We start from the raw sequence: 23,793 nt of genomic DNA on the forward strand, positions 1-23,793 counted from the left end.
AACAGCGACCGACAACTAACACCACAGCAACATCAGCTTTTAAAAATGCCATAACATTAGGTATTTTTTAAAGATATTCACCAATGAGACCTGATAGTATATTTATGATTTTGGCAACTGATCACAACAATTAACTTGGTAACTCTTTAGCACAATTCAACAGTTACGACAAACTGGCACCTGCTGTTGCTACTTCAGTTTACATAGTTCGCTGCAGCTGGTAACTATCCACGGAACCCTCAGCTAGACAAAACCTGCACGTTTATTACGAGATATTCACTCAATATCAGCTGTCATTTGGATTAAAAACTGAATATTGTTTAGATATCGACGATACAAACCAAAAACTGGTTGATTAAAAGCATTCATCTCTTAAATCCAATTACATATACATACCTGGAGCAAGACACCTTCCAATTTTTTAGGACATATAATTTCCTTTAAGATCTCTCTCTCTCACACTCACACACACACACACGCACACACACGCCTGGTTAATTTCCTTATCTATCCAGTGCTACCAAAAATGGTCAGCAGGCAGCATCACAACCACCCACCAAATCTGCAGCAACTTTGGCCTCGCGGTTTAGCGTCGAGACCCACAAATACTGCAAATCACGCAAGCTCGCTCTCACAACCACGCTTCCTACAAGCCCGATCCGACGTCTCAAAAGTGTAAAAAGTACCTAGTTGCTTCCGAGACCTTGAAGTCCCTCCCCGGAGTGTAAAAAACAACCATAAAAGCCCCAACAGCAACCAGTGTGTAAGTCCACGCGTGCATCCCCCTCCCCGTCAGCTCAGCTCCTCTCAGTGCAGACCGCGGTTATTAAGCCTGCACCAGCAATCATCCAAAACAGGACATCACAACAAAACCACTCTCCATCTTTAAAAAGGAAACCAAAAGGGCAACAAAAGCCAACCAGCAAAATTAGATCAAAAAGGCCGCCTGCTGCTCTGTTGTGGAGCTACACGGATGCGCAAATGACTGCAGAACAGACGGCCCCCGGACTTACAGAAAGCTCCCATCTTTCTTTCACTTTAGGGGACAGTTTAAGGAGGTGGTTTTGCAACTTGAATGGATTATTTAGAGAACACTTTCAGCTCGCCGCTCAGGACTGAACTGTACAATTTAAGGCATGTTTAACAGAGAAATGAAGCAAAACCACTAAGAGAAAAATCAAAAACACAAACATTTACATTATTTACACAGCTCAGCATTTATATTATGAGCGACGATACGTGTGTGTGTGTGTGTGTGTGTGGACTCCATGTTGATGTAGCCCTGTTGTGTCTGAAGATGTGGTTCCAGAGGAGCGCCACCGGGATTGTGTGTATGCTGCTTTTGCTGTGTGTGTGTGTGTGTGTGTCCATGTAGTGTGCGTCTACAACTCCCCGGCACTCTAGAGTCTATGTGACATGTAGCTACGCGTCTGTTTTGTCATGTTTCAAAAGTATTTTTTTGTACAATTCTTTTAGTTCATCCAGGTCCGCAGCGGCAGGGATTTACGGCAACTTTGATGTAATCCGTCAAAACAACAACAAAAAAAAAAAAATCCAGCGTTGGAATCTCTGACGTCTGTGACAAAATCCCAAACCGGACACTCTCCAACACAGACGGGGGCCCACGGTTGATAAACGCGGGACCGTCACCTGGTCACTGTCCAACCGATAATGCCAATGGCGTGCCGGGTCAGGACAGGAGAGTTTCATTCCAAATGATGATAGGTCAAGGGTCAACTGGTTCATGGGTCGGCTGTAGATTAGATCCTCCTTGCAGAGGGCAGCGAATAAAGCACAGCCAAGACTCCTGTAAGAAGACAGAGAGAGAGAAGAGACTCACCACACGGTCCGACCCCTCATAAGCATTGACCGGGAAGAACATGGATCACACGAGGTGGCAAGAAGAACCAAAGAGGAACATCTTACCATTGCCAGAGCCTTCTCCTCCTGCGGTCTCTGAAGGCAGTCATCAGGTTTGGAGAGGAAGTGGAAGCCTCCTTGCCAAAAGCTCTTCAAAAACGCAGGTCTGCCTCGTCGCACGTAGATCAAACGCATCTTGGGGCGGGGCTCTTTGGAGCGACCGCAGCATCCATTTTGATAAGTAGCTGTCAGTCAGTCAGTCAGTCTCGGAGCCGCTGTCGCATCTCCAACGCACTCCATGTTTGTTTTAAGTTTATTTTCTTTTTTTTAAACTCTCCCTTCCATCCCGATTATTTCAAGGTTACTGGCAAACTAAGGGAAACTCGCAGCGAGTCCATCTCAAAACTATACTCAAAAAGATTGGTTTCCTTGAGGAACATTCACTCCATAGAATCGACGTCTCATGAATTTTCCTTCATCCATTTGAAAATGTTCTTTCTGCTCTGAAAGATAATACAAAAATACGGTTATGTACACACAGGAGGTGGGAGAAGGCGAGCTCCTTGAGTCTCTCATTTCAGTTTGGGGAATATCTTTTCAGTGACTTTGTCAAAAGTCGTAGCAATCCTCCCGTGGCGATTTGTGCTCCCATCCCCAAAATGGTACCTCACAGCTTGAATGAACAAAAGTGCATAGGTGAGTCGGTGAGTGGGCAGGGCGCGGGTGCTCGTGAGGGTGGAGGTGAAGAAGGGCGCACTAAGCCGGTGACCCACCCCCCCACCCCACTTTCAGTTCCCTCTGGGGTTATGCAGCCCCCCCCCGCACGCCGTTCTTCAAAAACAGAACCCATCCTCGATTTTCCAGCCTCTGCTCTTGAGGTTGATCATCAAGTCTCAGGATCCACAAGCACGCACAGAAAGGTCCGGTCAGAGGATCGGGTCCGTGTTCTCAGGGCACCTGCCACTCGTCCTCAAAAACAAATACAAAAAAAAAATAACACCACTCAATGTCCATATGGCAGAAGCGCACTTGCAAACCCCACCTGTTTTGTGTGGGGAAAAAAAGGAAAATAAAAACTGCACCCACAGTTATCCATGTGGTTTGTAAACAACCAAAGCTCCAGTATGGAATAGAAAGAGTCCTTTCTTTTATTTTAGTCACTATTTGTATGACCAGGATTGTAGAGGCAGTGTGTTCATCTGTATCCATCCAAAGTTTGTTTTTTTCTTCTTCTTCTCCACTTTGTAAAAAGAAACAAAAATATTTTGGAATACATTCATTTTTTATCTGAGACACACACACACTTCACATGGCGATAATGAAACAAAAATGAAAAAAAAATTTAAGAAAAAAGAAAATTAACACAACAAAAAATAGCAGCCCCAAGTGCTCATTATCTTAGTCCAAATACTTTTTAAACTTTGTATATAATGTATATATTCATATATATTTTTCATTAAAAAAAGAAAACTCGTCATTATCAAATTGCAACAACGAATAAGTAACACAATTTGCTAACATTTCATGCACCGTTCTGTGCACTTGCACATTAAGATGCTGTTTGTTTTTTTTCAGAGTCAGCAACTCGACACCTTTCATTCACAAGTTCGAGAGCTGACGAAAGGCAACGTGATCACACCCCAGGACAACAGACTGGACTAACCTCCGATGGATCACCCCTAGACTAAACTAGAAATATCTACGATATATAAACCGACATACTTTACATACACTGTGCTGAGCACTGACGCACATCACACTCGCTCTCAAAAAAGAGTTAATGTCTCAATGGCCACGCACCCGATCCAAGTTCTTAGGCACAAATGTGCATTCATACGCATACAAAATCAGCACGTGTTCAAAAGAATGAGTACCTGTAGTCTCAACTCAGTTCTATGAAATAAAATGAACATGCGCGGACACACTCACACTCACACACTCATACAAAGTCTCGTGATGCACACACAGTAATGTCCCTCATGATTCGCCCCGCCTGCTAGTCCTCACAGGTCTACAGACGGCTCCCCACGGCGGGGAGAGGCTAAGGGAAATAAACTAGTGGTGGTCATCGTGTGAGGAGCGCAAAGATAGTATTTACAAATGTATGCATTTCTATTTCGTCTATCTGGGGATGAAGAGCTGGTGAGAGAAAAGGATGTGTTGTGCAATTGCCCTCTCTCGCTCTCAAACACACATTCATTCATTCATTCATTGAAAACTTCTCTCGTCACTCTCTCAAGACATACAGATCAAGTCCCTGTTTGGAGAAGGGACACACACTTGACATGAGAATACAAAAATTACCATCTGAACAGAAAAAAAGGGACAAAAATGGCCTCTTATGTTTCATACATCTTGGTAAGCAACAAAAGAATGAAACAAACGAACTTGTGCAGACTAGTATATTACTGACACAAACAAACCATCACGCAGCCGTCATTCTCAAGGTCATACATACACATTCACAAAAATATTCACTTCTAGAACTAACCCCATTTGTTTTTTTTGTTGTTTTTGTTATTCTTTTTTTAGGCAAGTGCAAATCTTCAAGTTTTTTTATAATCCATTTTTTCAATAGCTTTACTTTTTTTTTATATAAACGTAAAAAAAAATGCTAAACAAGAGAAATATCAACAGTGTTTGTCTTTTGAGAAAGGATTTGCTCTCTGATAAGGTTTCAACTAAAGGTCCCCCTGACTTTGAAAACCTACCAGCCCCGAACATTCACACCCCCGACCCCCCCGTCCCGCCCCCCCATTCCAGTTCTGACGCACACAGATAATGTGTATGTACACATTGTGTGCGCGCACTGATTCCCAACAGACTCACATTCGCACACATGAAAAAAAAGAACCTATTCAAATCCCATCTCAATAAAGTGCGTTAGTTCAGTATAAGGTGCTTAATCTTTTGAGTGCCAGAGGAAACCCATCTTCCTTTTTAACATCACCCGTCCCCCCACCCCCCACCCCCTCGCTCAAGTGATCAACTGGTGCAGCAAGGAGCCCTTTATTTATTTTTTCACGCCAGAGGGAAGGAAAGAGTGGGAGGCGCAGATCCAGGCGCCTCCACCCTGCACATCCCCTCATGCTTGCTCCCTTCCTACCCCCCCCCCCGGTTCCCCCAGCAGTGCACATTCGTCATCAGGTTTGTCTGATTAAAAGACAGAAGGCCTCAGGTAGCTATTGCTGCTGCGCTGCGTCACATCAGTAATCCTCCACCATCTCCATCTCATTCAGGCTCAGACACTCGCCCGTGTTGTGGAATGAGTAGCCTGCAGGGATGGTAAGGGAGGGGAGGGGGAACAATCAGAAGAGACAAAGAGCAAAAAGAGAAAGCAGAGGCTGAGGCAAGCAAGAGATAATTTGATAAGAAAAGCTATCTCTTTATAGAAGGTTGGGACTTTGGTTGGGACTAAGTTGGACTAGGTTGGGACTAAGGTTGGACCTTAAATGTTAAATGTGAGAAGAAACAAACACTCATTGGATCACATTCATGTTCAGTTGAGTAATAACCAAACTTAGAGAGTGGTCACATCCAAGCCAAGGCGGTAACATGCATGGGTCAGACGGAAGCCCAGCCAACGAGCACGTCCCACTCTACAGATTCCTGATACATTTTTTTCCTTTTTGGCTCCAACTCTTACTTTGATCTAAAAGGTGTGTGGCTGGTGCATTTGTCACATTTCACAATACGAATATGGGGCCAAGAGATTAGATTAGATTCTGGTGGTCACATACCTAAGATGCTGGGATCAGAGTGCAGCATCATGGGCTGTTTCTTCTTCATCTTTCCCCCTTGGATGTCATAGAGACCAGACTTGCCCATGTGGTTGGCTTGAAACATGGACTGCAGGGTGCTTGGATTCATACCTCGCATTGAGTCCTGAAACAAAAGAAAAAAGAAAAGATTAATAATAATAATAATAATAATAAAAAAACAAAATAATTGTACCGTTTTAAGTTATTAGAATGCATTTTTAACTACATTTTAAATTCATGAATCATCGCTTCGTGGGGAAATCAATGCCCTTTCTTGTCATGGTATTCAGTAACTGCTTTTATAGCTTAAATTGACGTCTTGCAAGTGTGCAAAAGACTTCTTCGAAGGAACTTGTTTCCTCATGAAGGATGCTCGTAATGTGGACTTGAGTCTCAGTGGAAGATTGTAAAAAAGTGGCGGCAGACATAAAGAAAAGACACAATCACAACAACTCAGCTCCATCAGCATACCGCACAAAAGCACATCTGCATTTACCTGCAGAGGGAAGTTCATGTTCAATCCAGCCACTTCCTTTGATAACTGGGATCCATAAAGAGGGGAAGAGGAGGGATTTATTCATTTAAATAGCACACTTTAGAAGGCCCCTCCATTTTACTTCACGTGGCTTGTTATTGATAGTTGAAAACCTGATTCCCAACTAAGCATATGCTCTATTCCCCTCTCTTCTCTACAATAACAGATTTCCCAGATTTGTCAATGAAAATGTACCAGGTATTCAGCACATCCCAGTTATGGTTAAAGATGATTTACACGGATTGAATTCGTATGTCAGGTTATGTTTTGGACTCTCAGGCCTACCTGCTGTTGCTGTCTCTGTTGGTTGGCTTTCTGTTTGGCACGTCGCTCCAGAAACTGTTTGGCGAACTCTTTGGCTTCCACTGTGTCCCCTAGGTAGGACCGGATGAAGTCCAGTACTGCATAGGGAGACTCCACCTCTTTCAGGTAGGCCACGATAGTGGCAACTTAATAAAAGATTGAGTGGAGATGATTAGCGATGCTAAAAAGAGCATAAAGTGAGTTGTATTACAACACATACCAAGCACATATCTAGGTTTAGGGGGAAGTGTCCCCCCCACCCCTTGACGTTGCTAACTTTAAAAGAAACCTACCATCCAGAGAGGAGGACGAGTTGTTGGCAGAGGTGTTGAGAGCGTGCAGCATCTGTTCACACCAGGTCGTGAAGCCGTCCTGAGGCTTCATGCCCTGCAGCAGCTTCAGCAACTTCTCCTCCTCCTCCGTCCGCTTACGGCGCATCATGTACTGCTCACTGCGGGAGCGGGGAGGCAGAAGGTTAAATGCATCTCAACCACATTCCTCATGAAAAACATAGGTAAAAAAAAAAACTGCCACAGTCGGCGGGGGAAAAAGTGCACAGTGTTTTTTGCATTTGAGTTTATTCGATCTGGTCGATGTACCTGAGTGACGGGCTACTGCGGCTGTTCTTCAGGCCCATGTTGTTGTTGCTGTTGCCACGGAGGCCGGACTGGTTCTTCACAGCCTCGTCCCACATGCCCATGCTGCCCGAAGAGCTCCCGCTGCTGCTCTTACCCTCCATGCCTCCGCCCCACATGCCGACTCCGTCCGCCCACTGCCCTCCGATGGAGGAGCTCCCCATGGACAGGCCAGAGTGCTGGAAAGGGATAGAGAAATCATTAGGACGAGTAAAAGGACATTTGCATCCTCCCACCCTCCCCCCGCCACAAGGGACTTTCAGTTTGAACCTTGAGAAACGTCTCGTCTACTCACGCGCTCTCTCTGCTGCGCTCTCTGTTGCTGCTGCTGCTTCAGCAGCCTCTCGGCCTCCTGCTGCATCTCCAGCAGAGCCAGAGCCGGGGGCTTCCCGGACTTGGATAGCCCAGAGGAGGGAGACCCGCTCCAGCCTGATCCACTTGCCCCAGGACCCTGCTGCTGGGGGGTCTGCTGGAGCAGCTTCATGATCAGTTCCTGCTGCTGACGACACTACAGGAAAACAAGACAGAGGTCACTCATAACTTAAGAGCCATTCTTCTTGCATTATACCATAAATTAACATAAAGGGTAGACGTTCCAATTCAGTCAAATTAGATATTTGAAGCCCAATGCAACAAACATTGCAGTTCTTCCTGCAGTTTCTTCTTTTCTCCCCGTCTAAAGTTTTTTTCTTCTTTTTTTGTTTGTGAGGGTTTCGGAACAGACGATGTCGTGTGTACAGGTTTAAAGCCCTCTGAAGAATTAGTCATTTTAGGCATCTACAAAACAAATTGAACTGAATTATGTTGTTCATTCAGCTGACCTGCTTGCGTCGGAAGAGATCCTCCTCCTCCCTCCTTTTCTGGTCCTCCTGCTGCCTCCTCTTCTCCTCCCTCCTCTTGCGCTGCTCCTCCTCTTCACGCTTTGCCCTGAGTTCAGCCTCTCGCCTCTCCTGCTGGAGCTGGAGGGAGAACATCAGCAGTCAAATGAGAAAAAGGCACAGACTGAAATACGCAACAAGGACTGGAATCACATTTTGCATTGGACACGACCTAATTTGAATAGTTTTTGTGCCAGCTAGAGCTTTCAGATCAAAGCTTTTTGACAATTAGTCATGTGCTTTGTTGTATCTCAATTAGATACAACAAAGCAGACGACTCCGCGCAAAACAGTTTAATAGACACATTAAAAAGAAAGCCATCAATTGTAGATGTGTACCGTTGCTTTGTATGACTGAACCCACCTTTTGAAGCTGTTCCAGAGTTGGACCCTGAGTAGAAGGATTCATTGTTATGTCCCAAAGACTGGCTTCACCGCCTACATAGAAAGAAAATTGGATTAATTAAGCATAAGTAGGAACGTGCATTGCGGTTCACAAGCAGGTGGCAGTCTGGGGCGTACCTGACGGCTGAGAAGCTGAGGTATGCATGTCCCACATGGACCCTGTATCTGGCACTGACATCGACCTGTTCATCGAAGGCATCATACCCTGCTCACTGCACCTGGACCAAACCAAACAAAGTTAAACAATGGACGTAAAGGGCAAATTATTAAAATACCTCCGTGGAAGTACTGAAACTAGGACCCAACCAAAAGTACATTACACCCCCACATTCCGACCTGTTAATGAGCTGGAATATCTGCTGCTGCTGGAGCTGCTGATAAAGAGCTGCTGCTGCCAGCTCCTTTTTCAGGCGGTCCTGGTCCAGGTTTCCCTGAGAAATTCAGAGACCAATCAATAAAACTCCAAAATACAGCTATGCATATAAAGTGTTAAAAAGACTAAGAGAGAATTGCTTGTGGAGACTTGTACATTAATTACAACCATAGGCGGTGCTTTACAAATTAGTCTGCGTGTCTGCAGAATGGAGAGCCGTTACAAATGGGCCAAATAGGATGTGTTATATTACAGCATTAAATGCAGGTCTGGAGGCTGTGCTCCACCACTAATATGAAGTTTACATGCAAACAAGGATTTTATGCCAGGCCACTGCGTAATATTGTTATATGACTGTGGTTTGAATTTGCATATCCCCTTCCCACGGAAGAGGATATTAGCTGTAAAACGGTTAAAATGCCAAATCTTAAAAACCAAGCGTGAGCAATTTCACAAATCTCTCAAGTTAAACGGAATTTGAATGAGTCAATGATTTTTTTTACCGTAACCTGTCTATCAAGCTTCCCTCTCCTCTGCATCCTCCCCTCCCCATCCTCAGCGTTGGCTGAGCTCTGACTCACAGTCCCGGCGGACCCCCGGCTGGACTGCGGGCGCTGCGTCGGTGGGGGCTGTCTCACTAGCAGGGGCGGCGGGGAGGGCCCCGGGGCGAAGGGCACGCGGCCCCACATCTTGATGACGTCGCCCAGGGGCTGGAAGCCCTCGTCGCAGCCCCGCTTCACCAGCAGGGTCATGGTGAAGTAGCCGGCCTGGAACCACTCGCACATCTCCACAGTGGTGAACGGACCTGGTGGCGGGGGGGGGGGGTTCCAGAGGCAGACTAGTGAGTTTACGTGCACCTGACTATTTTCCTTTCCGTCCATTCAGACGAAACTAATGTTAACGAATCAAAATGCCATGTTAAGAGGGGCGGCGAATGCGGCGGTGTGCGAGTGTACCCTGGATCTCTCCCTGCGGGTCCTTGTAGAACCACTTCATGGCGGCCTCGTGCGACAGCGGCAGAGCGGCTGCGGTGTTCCTGCTCTCCTGCAGAGTCTGGGTGAAACACTCTTCCTCCAGAGAAGTGTCCTGCAGCGACGCCACCATCTTTTCCGCCTCCTGTGCAAGTGCACGCACACACACGCAAGTCATTACACCAAAACATAAGTTGACCCTTTCAAAGATTAGATTGAACCCTGAGGCGGCATGTGTGGTTCCTACCTGCTGCAGGTGCTTCATGCCCTCATCGTCCTCCGTGTCTCCTCCGGGTGGAGGGTGGAGAGGAGCAGCAGAGGAAGGGGGTGGGGGAGGAAGGCTGGAGGAGGCGGGGGCGTCGAGGTTCATGTGGATCTTGGAGAAGCCGAACGTAGCCATGTCTGACACACAAACAAAAAGGAGAGTTTAGATATTGGGGGCGTAGGTGGGCTCCTGGCTCTTTATATGCTACAGAAGCAACAGCAGGTTCAGTAAACAAGATATTAAATGACTGGAGATAAACATATTGTGTATCAAACCAAAATATCAACGTGGCTGAATCTCCTTCCACACACCCACGAGGTCGGAGACTTAAAGAGCCAAAAGCTCTAAAGTTACATAGCCAGGACTCTCAACACTTCAGATCTGGAATAGCTACATGTTTGGATAGTGTTGGTCTGGAAGTCAACTCTTTAAAAACCTGTTGGTTGCTTCAGGGCTTCCAAAAAGAGTGAGTCTATTGGTTAGAATCAGTCAATATGAGGTTCATGTAATCTTTTTCAATTTTTGGCTTTATTAAATCAATCCAAGATCTTGTAAGAAGTTTGACCTCAATAAAGACAGACGATACCGCAGCTGACTAAATACATCTTCATGGCGTTGCAGTAAGGCGTACCTTCACTGGACGTGATGCTGGCCTTGACGGGGTGGCTGTTGTTCAGCGGAGGATTTTCCACCACAGGGCCGGCTTTGCAGGGCCGAGGCTCCAGGGCGGGAGGGGAACAGTGGATGAGAGCGGGGGGAGACGACGAGGGAGACGTCTGCTGTGTCTCCCCTTCCCCACCAGCAGAGCCAGCTTCTTTACTCTCTGAGGTCGCAGAGGAGGAAAGAGAGCAAGATGCCACAATCATTAGGCGTGCGTTCATCCTGGGATGCAGAGCGCTCATCTTCAGTGGTGCATTTCATCAACTAGAATTAACATTTTTGTGTTTAACTCACTAAAACAACAGGTGGGCATTGAAGAGCCTAAATATTCCAAAATAAGTTGACAAATAGTGTCTTTCTTCACCCTTGTCTTTGTCTCCTTCCGCACTCTTCATGTCCATGTCAGCATAGCACTCCTCCTCTTCGTCCTCCTCGATGCCCTTGAACTCAAACTCCTCCTCCAGGATTGAATCCTTCCCACCCTTCTGACCCAAGAAGAGCGAGAGAAGTTGTAGAAATTAGAGGAAATAGAACAAATAGTGAAAAGGGCTGACTGTAAAATACAAGACGTTGCTGGTTTTTGAGACCGTTTTGCATTAAAAAAAAAAAAAAAAAGTGTGAATATGTTTTTTGAAACCAGGTGCTGAACGTAAACAAAAAAAACCACCTTCATAGTCATGAACGCTCCAGAGGAGTCAAACGTGCCCATCTCTCCATCCTCCTCGTCTGTGCACCACTCGGGCAGGCCGTCCCTGTCGTCCTCTAGTCCCTCGCTGCCCGCGCGCCGCCGGCCGCCGCTGCCGCCGTGGCCATCGGAGTCCCGGAAATCAAAATCAAACTTCCGACGGCGACTCTCCCCCGGACCGGTGTGGTCCCGCCAGCCTGCTGAGCGAGGACCGCCATCTGACAAAAGACATGCGCCGCCATCAGTGTCAAACTGGACTGGAGTCACAAAAGAAAAACAAGGTACAGCATTAAAACCACATGGAAGTTACAGCAGTTGTCTTGATATGATGAATTCCACTTTCTGTGCGATCTAAGCGTTATGGAGAAAGGTCTCAAGGCCTTTCAACCTTTTAACATGTCTTTAACGTGCCCTGTTTCAGCTATAACCTGACCATGTCTTTTAGGAGTATATATTAAAAAAACATCAGCTTTCATCCTATGTATTTTTACAGAACACACACACACACACACACAAGTAAGTGTGAATCAAGAGGTAACGCCTTGTGTTGTTACGGGGATGAATGGTCTCATCTGAGAGGTGTACCAAACCATTGTCGAGCGCACAGTTCGGGCCCGTTTGTAGGAATCATGATTTATTCAACGTCCAACGTAAGATTGAGTTAAAAAAAGGTCCAATGTTTCCCCGGCCACAACATCGGGGGAACACGCACGCACGCACACACACACAGAAGATCACCATTTAAACCCGTCAGTTTAGCTTTCATTTGCAACACTAACCAGGCGGCACTCCAATAAATACGTGTGTGTTTCTCATACCATCCCTGCGGATTCCAGTAAGTCTCCAGTTTGTGCCCGGCTCTCCGCTGCTGACCACACCCCCAGCAACCCCCCCGCTGCCACCCCCGCCTTCCTCCTCCTCCTGCTCCTCCCGGAGGATGCGCCAGTTGTCGCTGTCCGCCCGCGTGTACTCCTTCCTCCCCGGAACCACGGGAGCGACGGGCTCTTCGAAGCCAGGACGCCCCACCTCCCGCCGCAGCGGCTTCTCGAACCGCCGTTCGCCCCTGAGGAGGAGAGGGGAAATTCAGACGGATCAGTCAAGTCACCAAGACGTGAAGAGAAATATTTCTGGCCGAAACTTGCAGCACATCACCACCGATACCGATTTGTCCACTTTAACTGGCCACACAAGATACTCGACGCAAATACAAATTCCAAACAAGATAATTGAGTCTACGGCACGGATGAAGGCTTCGGTCACCGGTTAAGACAACTGCCATTAATATGCCGCAGAGAACATGCAGCCATGAATTATTTGACCCTTAATGGTGCGTGCCGGCTTTCTTACCGGTCATCCCAGCTCTGGCTACGGTGGATCTCTCGGACGCTGCGTCCGAAACCCACCTCGGGTTCTTCAATACTTCTTTGGTAGAATCCACTTTCTCCACGGCCTCGTCCTGATTACACACACACACACACACACACACACACACACACACACACACAGGTGTTTATATTTCACATCAGCATCATCTGAACCGAGAACTTGTAATAAGAGTCAGAATGTGCTCGCTTGTCATTTTCCATTTTGAATGAACACCGATGAAAAAGTTGCAAAGGTGCAGACTGAAACAAACACCAGCACATGCACACAAACTGCGAAAAACCCAACAGCTGTTTCCTAGGCCTTCCTGAAGCGGACGGCTGGTGTTTACGTTGGCCCTTGGTGTTCGTGCACAAGGGGAGTTCATAAGCCCAGCCGTTTGAGACACGTGTGTCTGGACAAACGGACGACTATGCAGACAGGCCAAGAGAAGTGTGCTGTATCAAGACGGTGGAAGAAAAGGAGGAAATAAACACTTCAGTGGTTGGCTTGAATAAACCGTTACTTTGAATGGATAACAGCCATTGGAGTTCCAGCCAAAGCTTATGGGCAGCATTTGTGTTGCTGTTGGACTCGAGTGAGTTTCAGCATAAGTGCTTGCGGATTTATCATTAGTGTACTTAGGCCCAATCAATGCTGTTCCATATTTCTTGCAGTTTCCCTTCTAATGGGTGTTGGAGGTGGAGAGGGGGGGGGGGTTGCCATTAGTTTTTACCTCGACCGCCTCTCGGGGCACCTCGTCCTCGCGCCACTCCAGCTGGGGCGGGCGCGCCAACCCCTTTTCCCATGAGCCTCAGCACAGCCACGCTGTTCACAGACATGGAGAAGTTCCTCTGCAGAGAGAACGGAAAGAGGGAAAAGGGGAGGAATGTGAGGAATGCGAGCTCACAGCCATATTCGTTAATCAGCAGAACAGCTCGCTCCACAATCGAAGTCGGGAGTGCTGTGACGGAGCACACGGCGAGCTCAGAGCGCTCAGCGTTTGCCGGCGTCACTGTGCGTTTGTGACCCACCTGCTCCTCCTCAGTGAGTGCCACCAGTGCCAGTGGCTGCATGGGCTCATCTTGCAGAATAGCAGCAAACTCCTTATCCTGCATGTCCTCTGGGACCTAAAATAACCACAACAACAGGCACTTTGATGATCTTCATAACATTTTCTTCCCCCCACGACTTCTGAACGCAACGGACCTCCAAACAGCTCTTCAATTTGAATGACGGGGAAGTCAGTGGAGGTTTTAAAGAAGCAGACATTAAAGTGTATTATTCGCCTGTAGACCCGAGTTTGCCACGAACCTTGTTGTCTTTGATATAAAGTGCTAACATCTCCTCTCGGCCGTAGCGGTACTCGGCCAGCTTGTACTTTGGCATGGCGGGGGAAGGAGGAGGGGAAGTCACACTCCCCCCACTGGACAGTGCACGGAGCCTGAGTGAGGAAGAAGGAAGGAAGGAAGATGTCTCATAAATGCATGGCACAGAATACAGAATACAAACAAATGGAAGAGAGTGTGTAAGCGGGATTAAATTCCAGTCATCTTGCAGCAGGGAAAAGGATATTTGGCAAATGTGTTGCAACTATTGCAGGTCACTCTGAGTAAGCTTGGATCAACACAGATGACATATTAGCTTTCCAATCTCAAGATTTCATTAAAAAAAGCTTTTACCAGCAGCCCAGTTTCCAAGGCCTGCTGTTGTAACAATGGCCCCATTGATGTGCCTCAACAAACCAGGTCATTGACTCACAGACCCACATCAAAACCACATGGAAACTCTCAAGAGATGTGGAGGGAGGGGGGGGTGAGAGGTAAAGGAAGGCATCATAAAAGACCAGTCGATGGCATGTGGCATATCAAAGAGGGTAAAAATAAGTGGTGCAGCGACTGATGTGAAAACTAAAAGGGGCACTGAGGAGGAGATATCAAAGAATACGTTTCTGCTTCCTCCCCAACACAACATGAAATCTAACCGGATCTTCCTCATTTAAATCTACACATTCACGATGCTTTGCGCTCGTCCGGAGCAAAGGTTGGCCTATAAAAGTTACACCAATCCAAATGCACAGCAGAACGACTCCACTGCCAACAGAACCTCACGGTGTAAATCACTCTGCAACGCCAGCAGGTATTACAAGGCTTGCTGCCAGACGGCCACCTACATTTTGACCTTATTTAAAAAACACGCTTTCCCAAAAGGAGGGGAAACCCATCCACCGACACAATGCCGTTACATTTACAACTCCTGAGTACCATGATGCCGCCATGTGGAGAGTTGTAGTGATTTGTTAGACAGACACACATTTTATTTCATCACCGGGGAACAAATTCCCAAAAACATTTCACACTGAATGCAGTGATGTCGGGTGAAATGATCATTTTCATCATCAATTTATCAGCCCATTATTCACTTGCTTAACGACAGCGTTTGCAAAACGTCAGCGCGATTTTGTAAAACGTACATTTTACACAAGATTAAGAAGCATTAAGGCAAGTTCACAGTGAGGCGAGCCAGTCATAACACACATGAAACCTCGTGGAATCTATTAACGTGTTCAGTACAACTTCCAAAAATGTGTTAAAATAATGTTGAGGAATCGGATCAGTTACCATTCTGGGCCGAAGTTAAGAGTCTCAGCAGTCATATTCCTCCCGTCTGCACAGAACTGAGTATCTGAGAGAAATACACAATAAAATGTTAGTTCCTGTCAAAAAACAAACAAAACACAACTCGAGGAAATGTTCAAACAGCGGAGCGCGTGTGCCCCTGTAGGCCTTACCCTGTCCAGATGATCGGAGCAGGCTGGACTGGGCTGGACCAGGCTAGGGCTGGCTGGCTGGCTGGCTTTAGTTAGGCTTAGGTGACTAGAAGGCTAAGTGGTGCTTAAGCTGTGGTCACAGAGCTCCCCAAACACACAGACACAAAGAGAATAGCTGCCAGTTTCAGGTGCTTGAGGAATACCAGGTTATCAGGCGAGATAAGGAAGGGGGTTCGGCTATAGTTTGGAGAATGGAAGCTCCTGCTACTCACAGCCGAAAAGGGTTGATGAACATAAAAAAAAAAAACGAAACAAAAATGAACCTTAGAAACTAACAGTGGAACAAAATAAAACACTCTTGCTAGTAATATTTTCTTCTCGTTATTTTTTTTTTCTTCCTTTTTTTAGTTTTTTTTTTTTTTTTTTTTACAGCAGTTATATCTCACGTTAAAGTTAAAAATATCAATAGATTCATCAAAAAAAAGTAACGCCGGAACAAAATAACAGCCAAAACACTGAATCGGGCTGCTGGAACAGCTGCCAAGAGCAGACGCAACTCGCACTCCTCCTCTCTTCTCTCCCTCTCTCCCTCCGTGGCCCTTCTCTCACTCCAACTGAAATGTGGATTCACGGAGACCCTCCAGGTAACTCCTTTATTTTCTGTCCTCCTCCCTTTGCACCACTGAAATAAAGCAGAGTTGGAGAGAGCAGATCAGAGAAATGGAATCATAAAACATAAAAAAAGACAGATGTAAAGGAATACGGTTAAAGCGGAATGAATGAGCTGTTGGCAAGATGCATTTCCCCAGCTTGGCAGGCCGCCTTTATTGTAAAAGGAAAACAAGTGTGATGGGATTTTCCACCGTGTTGCCTGGACACAGTGTTTTCACAGCGCGCCTTGGACTAGCTGAAAGGTACCAGTGCAATCCAATCGATTGATCCGACACAGCACACTGAGACAGGAGGAATAAAAAAAACAAACACTGGTATCCCTTCACGGAATAAATGAAACGAGCAAACTATTTCTAGAGCAGCGCTCGATTATAGCCCAACAATTGTGCTGCTCACAGGGCATTTTTCCACCCAGAAAAACAAGAGTATATTTCCGGAATGTCGTAAAGCAGCAACCGGTTTTGGAATAGTTCCTAAAAATGACGTCCAGGAAACCGAATTTCAACTGCTGTACGTCACGGACACATACCTGGCATCCCCTCATCTAAACATTTACATCTTCCTGGCGATAGTATTTACGCCGTATCACTTTAAGAAGGGTTTACAGTAACCAACGTCCAACTCGGGGCTGGCAGATTGAAAATGTCCCGGTCTTGCTGTTGGTTATTCACAGCGTTTTACGTTAGCAGATGTGGTCATTTTAAGCCCAGACATTATTCCCCAATTGTTTTTTGTTTGTTTTTTACCAGCACAACGTTCACGTTGGCCATCACATTGCAGATGCACGGAGCCCTGCTGTCTAACATCCAACAGAACAGCCAACCTCCACAAGCTGAGTTCAAGATGTGCCGTCAGATGCAGTGACATAGATATCAGGTTTCCCAACCACCGTCTTGCATGCATCTATGCTGCTGGGCTTTGCAGGCTAATCTAAGAGGAAGAGCAGTTATAAATGCGTTTTAATTAAGAGTGCCTTTTACCAAGCAAGATGTTGATACTGTAGTAGCATGAACGAACTTTAAGAAAATGGTCTGGAACCATAAATTAATCAGAAACCAGTCTAAATGTAATCAAACATAAAACAAACAGAATAGGTTTACATTATCAGACTCTATTAAAAAATGAAACTCAATTTACAGAATACATGCCAGTGCCACTTCAAACCAAACTACTTCAAATGTCTAATGCAGAGTGCTTCCGTGCTATCCGAGTGCGTACCATTTTAGATTTTAGTCAGAATTCACATGATGTAGAAGAAGGCTCTTTTCATTAATCTGATGTTTCAAGCAAACTGAAACTTGCCAATCACTATGAAAGACATTCAAGTCCTGCGGCCAAAAAACTAGGATTACTAAAAATGCACTCATCAAACATACAGCAAATGTGACAAATGAATGTACATGAAACCATCGCACGTTACAAGCACACTATTACGGGTCAGCTGTGAGCGCTAAAAAGAGGTTCTACACAAAAAGCTACAAACACTTTGCAGAGATACGTACGCAAAAGAGAATCCCTGATTGGACGTGAAAACCAAACCTACTTTTAAAGATTATCAAAGAAGTGGATACCAGCAGGTTTTGGGGATGTGCAGGCATTACCGAAAAGTGAAACTTTTTCAAGGAGAGAGTTGAATGAAATAATCACAGGGCGAAGACCTGAACATTTGCTGCATGTGAACTATTTTCTAGTACTCTTATGAAAATTAAACAGTTTGACACCTTCTACTTTTCTAATATTCAAATGAACTTTTTACGCAGTCTGCACCCCCTTGGAAAGTGACACAAATCTACCACGCGTTGGCTGCAAGTTACTTATTTTTTGCCAGTGCAGTAAATTGAATCGAATTATTTAAAAATCCAACATCAACGTACATTTGATTTTTGAAAGGTATTGTTCATTAAGCTAGCAGTCCATTCACACTAGCACAGGTCTTCTACAACTTATTGTGCTACACTGCACTATTAGAATCAAGTATAACTTGATGGAAGGAGTGACATTAGGAAGTGAGGCTTCAACTTCCACCAGACAGCTGTGTGGCTGTATATCATACATCGATACATCAATACATCATACATTGATACATTGCATTGAATAAATTGGCTGGAGAGGAAGTTGGTGCTAATATAGTTAAAATATGTCATACTGTTAAACTTTCAAACTAGAACTGTCATTGAAGCACAAAGCCTCAAATGTGATTGAATTATTGAAATTATTATTACCATTTCTGGTTGCCACAACTGTTTGATAAACGTCTTTAGGCTACAGATGCAAAATGCCGTCTTTGATGCTGGTAATCATCCCGTATAAAGGGAACGTCTGGTCATTTAGTGAGCATTGAGAGACCTAGGCCATTTTTAGAAAAGGAACACAATAAAAACTGTGTGTACGTGTGTAAACCGCACGCGCTTAGTAAAAGCTCCTTAGCATTTCACAACTTTACTCCACAACAACAAAAACAACAACAACAACAGGCCGATGTGTAGGGAAGTTCAAACTTTGTACCGGGGAAAATCAAGCAAGGTCACGCAAACATAACGTCGGCTGCAGAACACGACATTCCTTCTACATTTGAAACTTAGCAGTTGTTGTGATCTTAAAAATGTTGGCGGGACAACGACTTTAAACAAAAAAGCCGCCCGGAAAGCGTCACTAAAGACGATAGAAGATGGATGGCGGCGGAAAAAAAGTCACTTAGACGAAGTTAAAGATGCTCAGTAGTTTCGTCGTAAAGATGGCTAACGTATTGACAAAATCGCTCGGGTTGACATTAGCCACCTTCAGTATTTGCGAGCTACATTAGCGAACATCGTTACAATGTTGCACTTTAAACCGCGTCGCTGCGCATCTTGCGCGTGGGCAAAATAACGTACGTCGACCGATGCGTCGGAATTAGCGACCCACAATATCACATTTGTGTTGCATAACAGATAAAGATTAGCTCGCTAGCAGCCTAGCCTAGCACAAGGTATGCGTTGATCGTAAAGGCCTCTAGGTTCAAATGACACCAGATATGATGGCGGAGGGGGGCGGAGTGTTGCGAGCAGACTCCCCGGCCTTCTCCGCCAATGTGCGGACGACCACTTCCACTCCGCGGTGTAAAGCTTGGGCTAATGTGGTGTAAACAAAACGAAACACAACAGCAGGAACAACAACGTCTCGGCCTTAAACGTACGTGAAGCCAATAAACACAGAGGCGTCAAAACCACTCGCGCTGCTATAGCCGAGGTTAGCGCGTTAGCTCGCGTTAGCTAGCTAGCTAGCAAAAAGACAAGCTGCAAAGAGGAACCATGGCTTACCTTCGCTGTTTAAAGCTAACGTTACCAGACTGGTTGTCTGCACGGTGTGTCTACAGCCAATATATCGTATGCATTGGTCTCTCCAAACACTGTAAACGTATTCATTCGACAGAACCGTACTTTCAGAAAGTCGTGCTCTGTATTTTATTTATTATTTTTTTCCCCCCTCTCCTCCAACGGTCGCTGCTGCGTATCAGTATGTGTCTGCTGGCTCCTGGTCGCTGCTCTTCTTGTTGTTTGTGTTTCGGAAACATGGCCGTCCGTGTGTCACCACGTGACTGGACATTGACAAGCGGCGAACCAATGTCGTAGCAGCACAAACACACCCCTGTTTAACAACCCGGGCGACCTCGACAAGCCACTTTGCAACGGTAATTTTCCCCCCAAAATACAGCGCATTTAACGACTGCGTTGAATCAGCCAGCAAGCTGCTCAGCGAGGCCAACTTTAGCAAAAGATTGTGTTTTTAGGCATAAACGAAATAAGCAGCCAGTTCGATTCGCACTCGCAAGGCAGCAGCGCGTCGTAACAAAATAACGATGTATAATTCGATAGGTTCAGTAATTAGTTATCAATACCCTTAAAAGTGAACTGAATGAATAGCAGAGTATTTTTAGCCACGATGTGCGGGACTGTGTGGGGGCAGGTTGAGCCAGCAGAGGGCGCTGTAGAACAGTGGCGCTTTGCGAATGAACGCTGGCCGATTGGGGATGTGTTCTTCACACTATGGTGATTATAAGATACCGTAAACATGCACTAAGGCTCAATTCAATCCAGGAATACATTCTATGCGCTATCCACAGGGGTTTGCAAAAGAACGAGAAAACTATTTTGAACTTGAATGCCAATATGTACGTACAAATGTACATGTATAAACCTTTTCAGTGGGTGTGTCACATGCAGGTGTTCAAATTGGAACTAATCAAATGTATATTAAAACTGTAAATGTTGGAACCTGAGCTAACTACCTTAGCATAAGCAACCAGGAGGAGTGGCAGTGTGACACATATAGATGAGATTATTTAATTAGAAATATTATTATTACTAATCCTAATGGGAAAGGCTGCAGTGTTATAAAGCATTATGTATCATGTCGGTGTGGATTCATGAGATATACTAGAACATGTACACAACCGGACAGAGGCCTGTGCAGGGATGCATGGCTGCACACGCATGCATTGTGGCCGCAGATGAGTCAACCGTCCAGCCAATAGATTCACCGTAAGCTGCTGCAACTTTGCATACAGAGCATCTGCCCAACTGCCATTACATTTTACCCGATTATAACGCAACTGCAGCGCTCGATTACATATCAACCAGACCATTCACCCACATCACATGGAATTTCTTCACCCACAGAGGTGTGCGACGGGACATGTCGCCCCCACGATTGTGGCATTATTTACTGCGGTTGTCTGACGATGCATTTGTTGTGCACCAGCTTCCTCTCCTTCTCCCTGCTGGCGGCGTCCACCCTGGTGAGTGCTAGTGTGTTGGACAGCTTCAAAGACTGCAGCCATTTCTTCTACATGCACACACCCCCTGCAGGGATGAGGGGGTCCGACCTGAGGATGGTCTGCCAGAGGTACGCAGACAAACTGCGCTACGCCACGTTGTATGACAGCAGTCGCCGCCTCCCCCTCTACTCAGCTTACATCTTTCAGAAGTCTGACGGGACGAGGAGGATGGACACACCGTGGATGTACGAGCCACAGGTAGATGCTGATGTGTCAGTTTACGCCGAAAAAGAGGATCAACTGTAGTTTGTATTTCACTCCAGCTGTTTCTAGGTTAAAGATCAGTTGCCCAGCTAAGGTGACACAATTTGGTAAAGAACGCCAATGACTGCAAGGGGATAATGCCGGACAAACAAGGAGCAATTGCCACTTGTCAATCACCCAAACAGACTTTAAAGGGAGGAATATTTAGAGAAAGTTGATTAAAATTGCTTTATTTTTTTGGCAGAGAGTTGAACGAGAGGATGAATCTCTATGTGAATATGTAGGTGGAGGTGCAGCTGGTTGGTTTAGCTTTGCACAAAGACAGCTGGCCTACGCGTACATAACTGACACAGTGACACACTAAGAAAACATGACATTCTCTCATCTTGGCAAGAAACTTGATAATCTCATGGCTCAAAACTGCTGTTTTTGTCACTATTATGATAAATAGATTTGTGGAAGAAGTTGAATTATTTTGAGTGTAATCATATTTCTGTCAGATTATATTAGTGCTGTAGTGCTGCAATCTTGAAGGTCTTGACGTAAGTCACTTGCATCCATTTCCTTTTCCCTGCAGTTGGTTTCAAACGATGAGAGTGGAAGCATGAGAGCACTTCCCCTCACCGAGGACACCCCCCCTCTGATTGAGGACAGCCAGGCCGTGTTGGAGGACTACACAGACGCCGTAGAATACAAACGCGCCCCGCTGAACCCTGACCAGCACCAATCAGAGCCCGATGACAAATCCTCCACATATACTCTGACAAACGTCGTCCCCTTAATCACACACTTCCTGGACACTTCCTGGAACCCATACTTGAACATCATCCGCCGGCGCCTCAACAACTTCTGCCACGGCAAATCTTTCATGGTGACGGGGGTCACCGTTTCTGGGGGGAGCCTCCAACGAGATAACAGGGACCGCCTGGCGATCCCAAAACACATATGGCTGGCTTACTGCTGCCCGCTGTTCGACCACAACTCTCCTTACGAGGTGAGGTTCATGTTCCCTAGTTACGGGGGCTACGCACTCAACGGACGGACTGACCACAGTGTGGTGGAAGTCCCTCTGAAGACTCTGGAGAGCTTCCTGAAGAGCCAGTCACACGGAGACAGTGACCTGAGTATTTTCTACAAGGGTTGTGTGTCAGAAAACACCTTCAGGAAGAAGAGAGAGCTGACCGGTGCGAACAGGACTGACTCAGATAAACTGTAAGAGAGGCGGGGTTGAAGGTGCAGAATTCTTTATCTGTTGGCTTTAGATTCAGATCGTCTTAAATCTTAAATCATATGGTGGTTTGAACACAAGTACCTCTGACATTCTGTACGTCTTGTCGGGATCTCCGATCCCCCCGAGTTGGTTGATGAGAAGGGTCGCAACACCTTGATCAATTAAAGTCAAAAAGTTAACATTTATTTAGAAGAGAAAAAGATTACATGAGCAATTCTCGGCAGATATATCTGGCTTTAACTATTGCTTGCAAGCAGGAGGTCGAATACACCAGCACGTATTACAGTGCTCTGCGTAAATGGCGTCTCAGAGCAGTAACAACGCTGAGTTTTTATACACACACAACAAGGTCATCCTCAGTGGCAGGTGCAAATTATAATTAATAGACAAAAAGTAGAAACGCGGATATAAAAACTTTCATACCAAATGAGATATGAACGAAGGCCTTGAACAGAATTCCCTTTGATGGAGCGTCTATGAGATCGAGTTGACCGTCCTCCCTTCTCGGGACACAGCTGCCAATTCAAAGTTTTGTACCATCCTGCTCTTTGCACGTCAGGGTCAAATACAGACACTTGAGACACAGGTTTAGCACAAGACAATGTTATAACATATTTGACCATTACATGCATCTCACAGTCTCCAACGGAACCAACCGTGAATGATGGAAGAAACCATCTCTTCTGGCCTTCAGCACACCTTCATTTATCACACATGAGGGTTTAGAAAATATGTTGGATTTGTGAATGTATTGTTCTGATTATTTACTGTGGATGTGTTTCTTTGCTTAAATTGTATATATTAATTACTGACAATGTTTGAGGTGAAAAACAAGTCTGTAAAAAATAAAAAAATAAATACAGCTGCAAATGTGTTGTGTGGTTCAAAGTGCACTGCCTATGGCTATCTAGTGTTCCCTACTAAATGTCATGCCACTTATCCCGTATCTTGTTGTGAAATTCTCCTGTACTTGCCTTTTTATAAACATGTGATCTTTGTCAAATAATGTTACAATGATTAATTTCCACCCGAAATTCATTTGAAACGTGTAATCCCTAAACTTCTCTATTAGCGCGCCACAGAGACGAGAACCTTTGGTTCAAACCCCTCATAAACAATTCAACAGCTACAAAAAGGGCCAGCTGAACCTGGACGGCAGACCCCCTCCCCCCTCCCCCCTCCCTGGACGCTCGCTCCCAACTCACTCTAGGCCGCCCTTTGCCAATGCACGCTAATTTCTCACAGTTCACTAACATCCGCCAAGGCACCACTCAAGTCAACTGAAGAACAAGTTGCACCGGCTGTACTGCAACATACGTTGTCCTTATTTGAGATGTAATTCTGCGTATTAGAGTAGTCAAACGCCGGAGTCTCCCTTGTGGGCCGAGTGCAGCCGTTCCTCTGGCTC

The 23,793-nt window shown here is 45.7% G+C and overlaps 2 protein-coding genes across 14 annotated transcripts; one reads left to right on the forward strand and one right to left on the reverse strand.

The window, feature by feature from the left end:
• Nucleotides 1–3,123: 3,123 nt before the first annotated feature.
• On the reverse strand, nucleotides 3,124–19,857 carry gigyf1a (GRB10 interacting GYF protein 1a). 13 transcript variants are annotated; one of them, XM_040181517.2, is made up of 25 exons: nucleotides 19,434–19,857; nucleotides 15,484–16,144; nucleotides 15,314–15,377; nucleotides 14,007–14,136; nucleotides 13,727–13,822; nucleotides 13,429–13,546; nucleotides 12,678–12,786; nucleotides 12,149–12,393; nucleotides 11,313–11,548; nucleotides 11,010–11,130; nucleotides 10,617–10,808; nucleotides 9,968–10,122; nucleotides 9,706–9,865; nucleotides 9,331–9,554; nucleotides 8,713–8,807; nucleotides 8,494–8,594; nucleotides 8,336–8,409; nucleotides 7,916–8,053; nucleotides 7,390–7,602; nucleotides 7,059–7,273; nucleotides 6,753–6,910; nucleotides 6,442–6,605; nucleotides 6,118–6,162; nucleotides 5,601–5,745; nucleotides 3,124–5,134 (listed from the first exon to the last, which is right to left on the reverse strand). In XM_040181517.2, exons 3-25 carry the CDS (start codon nucleotides 15,346–15,348, stop codon nucleotides 5,067–5,069), a joined length of 3,237 nt encoding a protein of 1,078 aa, XP_040037451.2. In that variant the 5' UTR covers nucleotides 15,349–15,377; nucleotides 15,484–16,144; nucleotides 19,434–19,857; the 3' UTR covers nucleotides 3,124–5,066. The 13 variants fall into 13 exon arrangements, with proteins under 13 accessions (XP_040037451.2, XP_040037447.2, XP_077963505.1 ...); XM_040181513.2 differs by having other exon boundaries at nucleotides 9,253–9,554; XM_078107379.1 differs by having other exon boundaries at nucleotides 9,253–9,554; nucleotides 11,010–11,127; nucleotides 19,434–19,722.
• LOC120822121 (endonuclease domain-containing 1 protein) lies at nucleotides 19,781–23,270 on the forward strand. The gene is made up of 3 exons (XM_078107385.1): nucleotides 19,781–19,804; nucleotides 20,875–21,148; nucleotides 21,732–23,270. Exons 2-3 carry the CDS (start codon nucleotides 20,963–20,965, stop codon nucleotides 22,368–22,370), a joined length of 825 nt encoding a protein of 274 aa, XP_077963511.1. The 5' UTR covers nucleotides 19,781–19,804; nucleotides 20,875–20,962; the 3' UTR covers nucleotides 22,371–23,270.
• The last annotated feature ends 523 nt before the right edge of the window (nucleotides 23,271–23,793 follow it).

Source organism: Gasterosteus aculeatus, chromosome 7, assembly GCF_964276395.1.
Source record: "Gasterosteus aculeatus chromosome 7, fGasAcu3.hap1.1, whole genome shotgun sequence".
NCBI lineage: Eukaryota > Metazoa > Chordata > Actinopteri > Perciformes > Gasterosteidae > Gasterosteus > Gasterosteus aculeatus.

Bases quoted from the DNA above. Each gene is read 5' to 3' on its own strand.
- gigyf1a (XM_040181509.2), bottom strand. From the start codon at position 15,348: ATGACTGCTGAGACTCTTAACTTCGGCCCAGAATG. The intron at 8,808-9,252 runs GTAAAAAAAATC...TGAATTTCTCAG, and splicing joins AGCTTGATAGACAGGTTACG to GGAAACCTGGACCAGGACCG. The intron at 6,911-7,058 runs GTACATCGACCA...CCGCTCCCGCAG, and splicing joins CGCAGTAGCCCGTCACTCAG to TGAGCAGTACATGATGCGCC.
- LOC120822121 (XM_078107385.1), top strand. From the start codon at position 20,963: ATGCACACACCCCCTGCAGGGATGAGGGGGTCCGACCTGAGGATGGTC. The intron at 21,149-21,731 runs GTAGATGCTGAT...TTTTCCCTGCAG, and splicing joins CGTGGATGTACGAGCCACAG to TTGGTTTCAAACGATGAGAG.